The 11,029-nt window shown below is 40.9% G+C and overlaps 1 protein-coding gene across 1 annotated transcript; it reads right to left on the bottom strand.

Annotated features, from left to right (window-relative positions):
• Positions 1 to 7,219: 7,219 nt before the first annotated feature.
• On the bottom strand, positions 7,220 to 9,289 carry LOC146676518 (uncharacterized). The gene is made up of 3 exons (XM_085401193.1): positions 9,120 to 9,289; positions 8,903 to 9,040; positions 7,220 to 7,534 (listed from the first exon to the last, which is right to left on the bottom strand). The coding sequence occupies exons 1-3, from the start codon at positions 9,126 to 9,128 to the stop codon at positions 7,220 to 7,222; spliced, it is 462 nt and encodes a 153-aa protein (XP_085257319.1). The 5' UTR covers positions 9,129 to 9,289.
• Between the last annotated feature and the right edge of the window lie 1,740 nt (positions 9,290 to 11,029).

Below are 11,029 nucleotides of genomic sequence, written 5' to 3'. Positions count from 1 at the left end.
AGAAATAACTGCTGTATTGCTGTATTGATGAATTTCTAACTTCATGTAGACTAAACAGCGGCCTAGAAATAGACTCAAAACCCTGAAGTTGCCCAAAATAAAGGGGGAATTAATGTACCAGATTCTACAGAACACCAGAAATAACTGCTAAGATGGGTCCAACACATCTGAGTTCATGCTGGAGTAACTGTGGGACACACTCTGCCAACCATACTCATATTGTGGCTCTGCCCTAAACTCTGTGTATTCTGGAGGCAGATATTTGATGCTGACAAAGAAATTTGGACAGCAGGAGGTGTAGTTTCCCTTAATTTGTTTTCCTGAATTTCTCTGTATTTTTTGTCACTAAGAAGTCAGGAGGCAGCATGAAACATGAAGTAGATTCACAACTTTTTTTTTATTTTTTTAATTTGATTAATTACCCTTTACATTTGAGTGTAACAGATAGTTAACTAAAAACTAGTTATCATACACTCTTTTAAAAAATGGAAATATAAATATTTAACATCAGATTTCTCACAGAAACACAGAATTTATATCAATAACCCTTAAACATAAACAGCAACTTGTCCACCCAAGTTGTGAATGCAATAACATGAAAACGAAGGGACGTAGGAGTTTCAAACTGATACCACAGGTGTATCTATAATTGGTTTAAAATCAGTAACCTTGACCTTGAGGTCAAATCTTTATGAAAATCTTGTAAGTTGATAACTTGAGAAGTTAGGATATAGAAATTCATTACATAGGTACATCTGCTGGGAGGCTGAGGGACACTACTGGCTGTTGCTAGTAGTTTTTCTTTGAAATTTTCTGTTTAATTAAAATAATGCAGACTGAGTCATCTACAACAAAGATAGGATTACCTGACAAAAGGAATCTCATATACATGTCTATTCAGTAAAAGAAATGAATTGTGTTTAAAGCAAACAGATAAAGGGATCAGTAATGGCAATTATCTGTCATTGTCTTACTTGTCTTAGCCCAGTTAGGTAAACATTAACAATTGTGGTGGCAGATTTCTTTTGTCAAGTATTAACTGAGAGCCATGCTAGGCTCAGGGAGACTCTGCTGACCGTCTGTCCCGCGGTCATGCAGGGACTTCATCAAGCTTGCTTGTCTGTTCTTCGTGTGTTTTGATTAAAGAATGTTAGCTACCGCTCACCGCTCGTCTGCAGGCTTTATTTAAATGGAAAACTTCCACAACAGGCAAAAAAAAAAAAAGAAGCTTTTTGCTAAAAAAAAGATTTAGAGCAGAAGTTTTTTGCACTGCATTTTAAAATGAAAACATATTGCATTTATTTACAGTTAAAGACACACAGAGCAGAAAGTGTGTTACTGTTTTACATCCACACAAGAAAAGAAGCAAGCAACATGAGGTCAAGTTATGGCAATTTTATTTGTGTATTTCAGTACATGTATTTAGAGTGTCTGGCCCATTGCTATGGGCCATTCGATCCCTATACAACCGTTGCAAGAGCTTGGTTCGCATTGCCGGCAATAAGTCGGACTTGTTCCCGGTGGGTGATGGGCTCCGCCAGGGCTGCCCTTTGTCTCCGGTTCTGTTCATAATTTTTATGGACAGGATTTCTAGGCGCAGCCAAGTGGCGGAGGGCTTTCGCTTTGGTGGCCTCAGAATCTCATCTCTGATTTTTGCGGATGATGTGGTTCTGTTGGCTTCATCGGGTGAGGGCCTCCAGCTCGCACTGGAACTGTTCGCAGCCGAGTGTGAAGCAGCGGGAATGAGGATCAGCACCTCCAAATCTGAGGCCATGGTTCTCAGCCGGAAAAGGGTGGAGTGCCCACTCCGGGTCGGGGATGAGTTCCTGCCCCAAGTGGAGGAGTTCAAGTATCTCGGGGTCTTGTTCGCGAGTGATGGGAGAAGGGAGCCGGAGATCGACAGACGGATTGGGGCTGCAGCTGCAGTAATGCGGACGCTGCACCGGTCCGTCGTGGTGAAGAGGGAGCTGAGTGTAAAAGCGAAGCTCTCAATTTACCGGTCGATCTACGTCCCTACCCTCACCTATGGCCACGAGCTGTGGGTAGTGACCGAAAGAACGAGATCGCGGATACAAGCGGCAGAAATGAGCTTCCTCCGAAGGGTGGCTGGCCTCTCCCTTAGAGATAGGGTGAGAAGTTCGGCCATCCGGGAGGGGCTCAGAGTAGAGCAGCTGCTGCTCCACATCGAAAGGAGCCAGCTGAGGTGGTTCGGGCATCTGACAAGGATGCCCCCTGGGCGCCTCCTGGGTGAGGTGTTCCAGGCGTGTCCCACCGGGAGGAGGCCCCGGGGCAGACCCAGGACACGCTGGAGAGATTATATCTCTCGGCTGGCCTGGGAACGCCTTGGTATTCCCCCGGATAAGCTGGAGGAGGTGGCTGGGGAGAGGGAGGTCTGGGCCTCTTTGCTTAGGCTGCTGCCCCCGCGACCCAGCCCCGGATAAAGCGGATGAAGATGGATGGACAGTTAAAAGGCAAACCTGTGCTGCCACCAGGTTTATTTAAAAAAAGGATCTGTATCTGCGAAGACGATGGAAACAAGCCCAGTATATTGTGGATCTATTCTGGAAAAGGTGGGTGAAAGAATACCTTCCTATGTTGCAGGAACGACAGAAATGGAACAAGATTCGTAGGAACTTTTGCATTGGTGATGTTGTGCTTGTTGTTGATGGAGCTGCACCAAGAAATTGGCCGCATCACTGAAACCATGGCCGATGCACACGGAGTAGTTCGCCGTGTTAGAGTTAAGACACGAACAAATGAGCTGGAGAGGCCAATCAACAAAATATGTCTCCTAGTGGAGGTCATCTAGAGGAAACAATGAATGTTGGCCTCCAACTGAGCCAAGTTCTGGAACCTCTGGCTCTACATTTACACTGACACTCACTTTGCTCTACACTCCATTATGCAACATACACCTTTTCTGAATACACACAAAGCAAACACATGAACATCAGAGACTTGAAATCATAGAACATTGACCTTTCCTTTTGTTTGGTTTTTAAGAAGACCTATACGGACGGACTACTGAAGAAAATTATTGGCATTGCTTTTGGTGATGGCCACTTAGACAGATATAATTCATGTTACACAGGAATTAGGGGCCGGAATGTTGTGGCCATTTTTGTTGAATGTTTATAAAATGCAATTTGTATTCTTTTTTGTTTTTTCTTTAAAGGTGTAAGAATATACTGACCTGGTTTTGTTATGTAAATTTGTAATTAATTTTATTGGAGAAGCTTTTGGAAAGTGATTGGTTTATTAGCTTATGGACCCTCCCATTAATCAAGAGATTAAGAGCACCCTGGATGGGTGTGGTAGAGAGGTTTTTTGTTTGCCAAATGTCAGATGGGAAGACGGGAGGGTTAGAAAATGATTTTTTGACCACTTTTGAAGTTGTTAAAGCAAATTAAGTTAACTTTCGTTTAATTTTAAGTTTTAAGAAGTTATTTGGCTGATTTCTGTTTGTAATTTTTCACGAAATAAACGGCATATGATTTTTAAACAATGGAATCAGAAGTGCGTTCTAAAACAAACCTCCCGTTGCCACCCACGGCCTTTTCTTGGACTTTTTTGGTGTTTGGAAAGTAAAAGGCCGCGACACATATCCATACTCAACAGGCATATACTGACAGCTTCGGACCATTTCTCTGGGATGGCCTCTAGTGTATTGCTCGAGAAAATATAAACAATCCTTAGCACTGTGAGCTTGACTCTCCACCATGTGCTCAAAAGCTCTCATAAATGTTTGATATTGCAAAGGATCGCCATCAAATAACTGAATGTCACGTCTTGGTAACAAAAACAGACTGCTGCTCAGCCAATAAAGTTGTAATTTCATTTTGTTTCTTCAAAACTGACTAAATGATCATGACCCTCACCACCTTGCACTGTATGTGTAAGAGGTTTTGATTGTGTGTGAGACTGCGACATCATCTGAGTAGTTGAAACTGCACCTGGAAGTACTTGATGTAACTTCGTCTCTGACCTTTCCAATGAAACGACCTTAGGCTGAAAAGTATTTTTAACCTTGGGCCTAACATCCAATACCTGCGCTTGATGATCACCTGCATCAACACCCTGATATGGTTGCTCTGGTAACACAGGTTTGAACGTTGGAGCATTAAGATTTAAAACACCTAAACGCCCCCGCTCTCGTTCTAAATACGAATTCATTCCATCTGATTTAACCTTAACAGCACTTGAGACTCGGGACATTTCAGAAGTTTTTAAAACATTCACCTTTGCTGCTGAGGCTGCTATTTCAGTTTCCAAGTCAAGCAGCTCCTTTCTTTTCTTAAGCTGTATTTCTTGTTCTTCCAGAGCATGCTTTTCTTTCAACAACCTCTGTCGAACAAGAAGGGCAGCCATGTCAGCCTCTGCCGTTATCCGTGCTGACAAGGCAGATGAAACCATTGAGCCACTGGGTGATGATTTACTTTTCCTACAACTTTTGTTTCCAACATTAGAGACGCCATCACTTGGATTAACATCATCTATCGCAGCACCTTTACTAACATTCCCGGTGTACATAGAAACAGCAGAACCATTTCCAGCAGGTAATACATCAAAGAAATCAACACCAGGTGGATTTAAATGTGGCAAATCAAGCTCAGACACCTGATTTTTGCTCTGAGGGTTTCCCTTTGCAACATGAAGCCATTTCTTTACCGCTTCCATAAACTCAGTATTATGTGCTCGCACACTTATAAATCAAGCAGTCTGTTTTTCTTGCTCTTCTTGAGGAAACAAAGGAAGCAAGGTTTCCTGCAGTTGAGTCGCCTCATTAAGCAACACAGACAAATTCTCTAACTGAGCCTGAACAGTTGAAACATTATCCTCAGATTGCTTTAACTCTTTAATAATCTTTATGACCTTTTTAATGTTATTAATCTTAGTGTGACGTTCTGTCTGAAGCCTTTCAATCTGATTCTCCAAAGCCTTAGCAGTCGGTTTCAGCTGTCTTTTCTTTCCATCCACATCACCACATTGTATTAATTGGTGTGTCTCCATTTTTCTTCAAAATATTACAAAAATCCAAACGCTGAACTGCACCTATGCCACACAGCTTCATTCCAACACATCAACTTGATGACATTCCCTTCAATAAACCTTGGACACACACAATTGACAGGAGCAATATCCCCCACTAACTGCCTATTAAACCTAACTAACTTAACCTAGTCTTCCGTACATACTAGCGGTGGGTATTTATGTACCTCCATACCGTCAGCTGTGAGAAAGACAAACTGTCTTAAACACAAACTGCGGCGGTACTCCCAAGCCAATGGCTTCAGCCGCCTGATGCACAATAACTAGAAAGCAAATCAGTACAACGCCTAATGCAGCTGTACTGCTAAAACCTAACAGAGGAATAAGACTCCTGAACGAAATCTATTTTGTGTAGCCAAAGGCTTAATCAAAAAGCGGGTTGTAAAAGGCAACAGCAAACTACAAAACTATCATCAATAAAACTAATCTATAAATAATCCAATAAAACCTAAAACCTTTCTGTTGACAATTTGTTGCGGCTCTTCCAGCCAATGGCCGCGGCAGGCTAAACATGAGGACACCGATGACGCGCAACAATTAACGCACAAAATACACTTCTGTATCATTTGCTTCTTTATTTCCGCATGCCACTGTCCAAACCACAAATCAGCATATGGGATTAACTATCAAACAAACGCACAGACTGCACAAACAAATAACTGCAACTTACGAATAACTGCAATAGCTACTATGTCAAAATTACAAACTGATCTATGGCATCAATTGGTGCACAAATATACAAATACCATCAAGTTACAGTCCAAATATATCACAATCATTCAAGCTGCTATCAATTGCAATCACGTTGTGTTCAATTTGCATTCATATTGCGATAATATTACGATCATGTTGCGGTATGTTGCGGTCAACAGAAAGTTTTGCCTCGTGCTCACCCTAGCTTCTGCTCATCACATCAGGTGCTGTGAACAAGTGAGTGCAACCACATTTATCTTATACCACACCCATGAGACACGCCCCACACCCATGCACCAATACAGTGAGTCCATTTAAACCAACACTCTAAGAAATAAAACGTTGGATTTAATTGACAAAGTTAAGGCAATCTTTTCCACAAAACCTGGTCAATTAAACATAAATCAATATGGTTGTTATCTGCAATTTCAATGGTGATGTATATCAGAAGTGAAATTGTTCTATAAAAGCAACAGCTTTCCTTTCACTGTTACTATTTAACACCATAAATTAGAATTTAAACACTTTGTTCATTTTATTAACTGTATTGCTTTAGGTTCAATTGACAATATTAATTTGAATTTAATGGAACCATTTAGATTGCGTTTTGGACCTAATTAATTTGATTAACTATGATTTAATTAATAGTTTCATCTATATGCTAAATGTTTAGGCATCAACAAAACAAGTCTAGAAAGGTTCCTGAGTTGTCATCTATACATTGTAATTAGGTGTTTGGACCTTTCAGAGGTCTTCAGCAAAGGTCTAACACTTAGAGTACAGGTGACAACTCAAAAACCTTTTTACACTTGCTCACACGTTACCATTTATAACATTCAAGATCCTTGCACTTCAATAGAAAACTCTTACACCAAAGCTTACATAAAGTGTAAATGCAAAAAAAGGGTGCTGCATCAACAACTTTATTTACGGTGAGCCTTGACAAGGCAAAGCTTCAACAGGGAACAACACTGCATAAGGCAACATTAAATGCTTAAAGTGCATGACCAAAATTTAAACATTGGAAACAACTTTCCGAGTTTCAACAAAGTGACATTGTAGTGTGCCGTAAGCTGTCAAATTCAATACAACTTGTGATTATAGTCAGATCTGCAGATTTACCACAGCTACTTAAAAATCACTGTATAATGCAATTACAGAAAATACTTAAGTGACACAAAAAGGTAAAAACGATTTAGTCCCCAGTTACAAAAATCTGATTCAGAATTATAAGTTTTCTATTATATAATACATTTTACAATAAAAAAAATGCATCAAAAATCTCAAAATATTCTTAATTAAATGCTAAGACCAAAAATCCAGTACTTAACTTGAGTACAGGTGACAACCTTAGAACCTTTTCACATTTGTTTGCACATACACTTTAACATTTATAACACTCAAGATCCTTGACCTACAATGGAAACCTGGTACACCAGAACTAATATGAAGTGTAAATACAAAAAAAAAGAAAGAGTCATTGCGTCTCCTTTTGGCAGAGTTTGTTCTTCAGCACTTGTATTTTGTTAGACAGTTTTTTGTCTTCCAGTCCCATGAGCACCTTCTGGAAGAACTCAAATGTGTAGCGAAGTGGCTTTGGGTAACTCAGATTGAGGCAGTAAATTAGCCCAAACAAAAGTGCACACCCGCTCGCCACATCGTGAAGATCCTGCAAGACGGTGCATCTCTCGATAATGATGCCAACATCTTCAAGGGAGTCATCAGGCTGTGCTCCTTCATGGATTATTTTATAAACACGCCAAATCCATCCTCTCAAGCTCTTCAGCTTCCATCACGTTGAAATCCTGAAAAGGACAGAAATATTTTAAATCCGTTGTATTTTGGTCATCGCATCATCTATCTATTCACTCCATTTTAGTTAAAATGGTCCACACTATCCTAATTACACATATCCCTGAATGAGACTGAGGAGAACAGACCAAAGAAAAATGTGGATTTAAGACTATCACCAAATAAAGACCAAGAAGAAGATACATGAAACATGGACAGAGGGCAGAAGGAGTATGCATTAATAATATTATCAATATTCTGCTGACCAGGGTTATTTTCTTTAGTTTCGCATAAAACAATGTAAGTGAATGGAAACAAAATCCTAGTATTTCCCATGCACTTTATTGTTGTAAGCTAATTTAAAGAAAACTGATTGCTGCCAGAACAGGAGAATGCCTGGGCTTGTTTAGAAAATACATTTTTCAACTTACAAAACTCTGGGAATTATGACAGTCAAAATTTTACTGAGGGGTGGAATATCCCTTTAAAAATAAACTTACCATGTACTCTTTGATGAGATTTTCAGGGTTCTCATTCAGGTATATATTCACGCTTCACTTCGATTCTGGAACTCTAAACAAAACAACACATGCAGCGCAATTACTTTTTTGAAGTTTTTAGAGACCCCCACAGAACTTAAGTCAATTTTTATTGTTGTTTAACCAATTCATAATTGTTTCTAAGTAATTTTAAACATGCTTTTTGCAAGCGAGTAGTATTTTGTGTTAGAGAATGAGAAGCTTACCAATTCACTCCCATAAAGATTATAAGTTATGAGTCCAATTACATTGATTGCAATACATTGGGTCGTGGAAAATGCAGCTTTAGTGTGGTGTACCACCCGAAAGAAGGAAGAAAAGTGTTGTTGCATAGGAGTGCTGTTCAAAGGAATCAAAAACATTTTGATAGAGATTTCCAAAAATTAATGACAAAAACTACACACTGTCACGTTAATATGAGGTATGCGGGCTACCACCACATTTGCAGTATTTATACCAAGTTTGAGTGAAAAAAAATAATCTATTGTGTTACTGAGTTGTGGCGAAATGTGAAATGTTGTCTGCCTTTGTCTTTTCTCAGTGTAGCTAATTATTCCTTTGGACAATTAATGAGTAACAAAAAAAAGAAAAGAAAAAAGCTACAATGCCAACAGCGGCACTTATGGCCTCTAGGGGCATGAGTTACTTAGTTCTGCTTTGTGTCAGGACCAAGTCCAGCATATAAGCCAAAAGCGAGATGAGAAGTATAACGCAGGACAGAACAAGCATAAAATGACCCAAGAAAGTTAAAAATACAGGTTAATAACCAGACCTGAGATCAACCTGCAACTAATCTATTAGTTACAGAACATTATAACAAGACAGAATACCTGTGAAATTGTAGACAATGCTGCTGTGATCCGCCGCGCTGTTTCCCCTCCTTTTTTTCGTAGAATCTTCATCAACTGGTCAGAGTACTGGTCAAGACTGCTCATGAATGTGGACAGCAGTGGAACTGTGGTGATAACCTAAAAGACCAAATAAGAGAATTCAAAATGTAAAATTGCGTATTAAGGAAAAAGTAAATAATATGCAAGCATTAGGTACCTTCAACATGCACTTTTGGAGCACAGCTCAAATCTCTGCAGCTCCAAATTCCACAACCAGCAACCTGAGAGAAAAAGAAAAACAGAAAGAATACTGGGTGGTTAGTGCTCCGTTTGTGTCGGTTTGTGCTGGTAAAATCATCGTTTGTATCGCTAGGTGTCAAAGATATTACACTTTTATTTAATAGGTCATTCAGAGTTCACCCCCCAGCAACACGAAAATGGCCCGAAATAGGTCAAAACATGCCACAAAATGCTCGGGTGCGAGCGAGAGTTTCCTACGACGTCTACATCACCCGGACGCTCACTCGCGCCCGTAACGGTGTGTTCACACCGAACACGATAGAGGCGGCCAGAGCGTCAGGTTTACATGTAAAGTCAATGGAAAGGCGCGATGACCCGCGATTGCGGCTCCCGCGAAAATTCGGAAGCAGATTTGCGTCGCGAAAACGCCAAAACGCGCGTCAGTGTAGCGCGTTTCAGGCATTTGACTCGCGAATAAAACCACGCGCGTGAGTTTTTGTGTTGCATTTTGTGCATACGCGCGTTTCGCGTCTACCGCTCGAGTTGGAAAAATCTGAACTCAAGCGTCAAATCGCGCCGCGACAACCAATCAGGACCTAGGTCAAAGGGGCAGATCCAGCCAAAGCCCTTCATACTTCGATGGAGGGGAAGGCTAATCAATGCGGTAGCAAACAACCCGGAGCTGTACGACACCAGCTGCTTTCTGTACCGAGACAGGAATATAAAGGACTGAGCTTGGAGGAAGATATGTGAAGAGATCGGGCAACCTGGTAAGTTCATTCATTTCTCTTTTGAAAGTCTTTACTGACCCGGGGAAGCCGCACAAAAGCTAGCAAGCCACCGCTATTTTCCCACTGACGTACAAATACCGTTCTGCTTTCATGCATGTTGTCATTTAGGAATATATTTTATTGTTTATTAATAAACAGCACACAGTGGTCCCGCTGTTCATCCGTCACTGCTTCGCTTTTTCGCTGATTTTTTTTTGCACCGTACAGCATTGCATTCTGCAGCCTGATTGCCAAATCTGCTCCGTGTCGTGTCTCCTGCGCTTGCCAAATTTATCACGTTTGGTTTTGATAACCATCGCGTCCAATAGAAAAAACAGCACAAAGACACCCATAACTATGAGCCTCATTCGGAAATACACACCTGCACCGTGAGGGAAAAAGGCGCACGAAAGTGGCGGGCAGATGAAGACAAACGGCGGCATAATAATACTTTTACGTTTTGCAATCTACAAAGGTTTGCACTTTGAGAATCAGTTGTGAGAACTGTGACCAATGTTCATGTGTGTGTGTGGAAAACAGTGTATAAAGTGCGTGACCAGGGGCTAGTTATTCTGAGAACCCCTGCTGCAATAAATGAGGGACCCCTGTATATACTTTCTCTACGATTATTATATCCAACCTGTTAACATTTAATACTGTATTGATAGAACCAACTGATTCTGCAGCAGAGCATCCCCTGTTGCTTCTCCTGGCTCCCCAGTCCCTGAGCTCCTCCTGCTGCACCCACAGATATGTACAGCAAGCACTGATACCTTTTTAGTCGGTGGGATTGCCTTGTGATCACCTTTACTAAATATCTACAACCAATCTGATTATATCCTGTTTTTGTTTTTTTTCTCAATGTTGAAATTAAAATCTAGTAGCAGTCTTCTCATTTCTTTGTGTTTTGTGCTTTTTTACAGCCCCACAGGGGAGGACGGCTCCGAGGCAGATGAGGGACGGGTCCCAGGACAGTCTATCGGTGGTGGAGCTGGCCACCCTGGTGTCCCTGAAGAGACCACACCAGTCTCCAATGGAGCATTTCCTCCTCAGCCTTGTTCCTGCTCTGGAGAGCAGCTGGTCCTTTTTATTCCTGTCTCTCTGTAAATTCTTATAT

This window comes from Rhamphochromis longiceps, linkage group LG3 (genome assembly GCF_057381845.1).
Source record: "Rhamphochromis longiceps isolate RC_006_pf linkage group LG3, R_longiceps_female_GT1.1, whole genome shotgun sequence".
Taxonomy (NCBI): domain Eukaryota; kingdom Metazoa; phylum Chordata; class Actinopteri; order Cichliformes; family Cichlidae; genus Rhamphochromis; species Rhamphochromis longiceps.
This window is presented reverse-complemented; position numbering and strand designations above follow the sequence as displayed.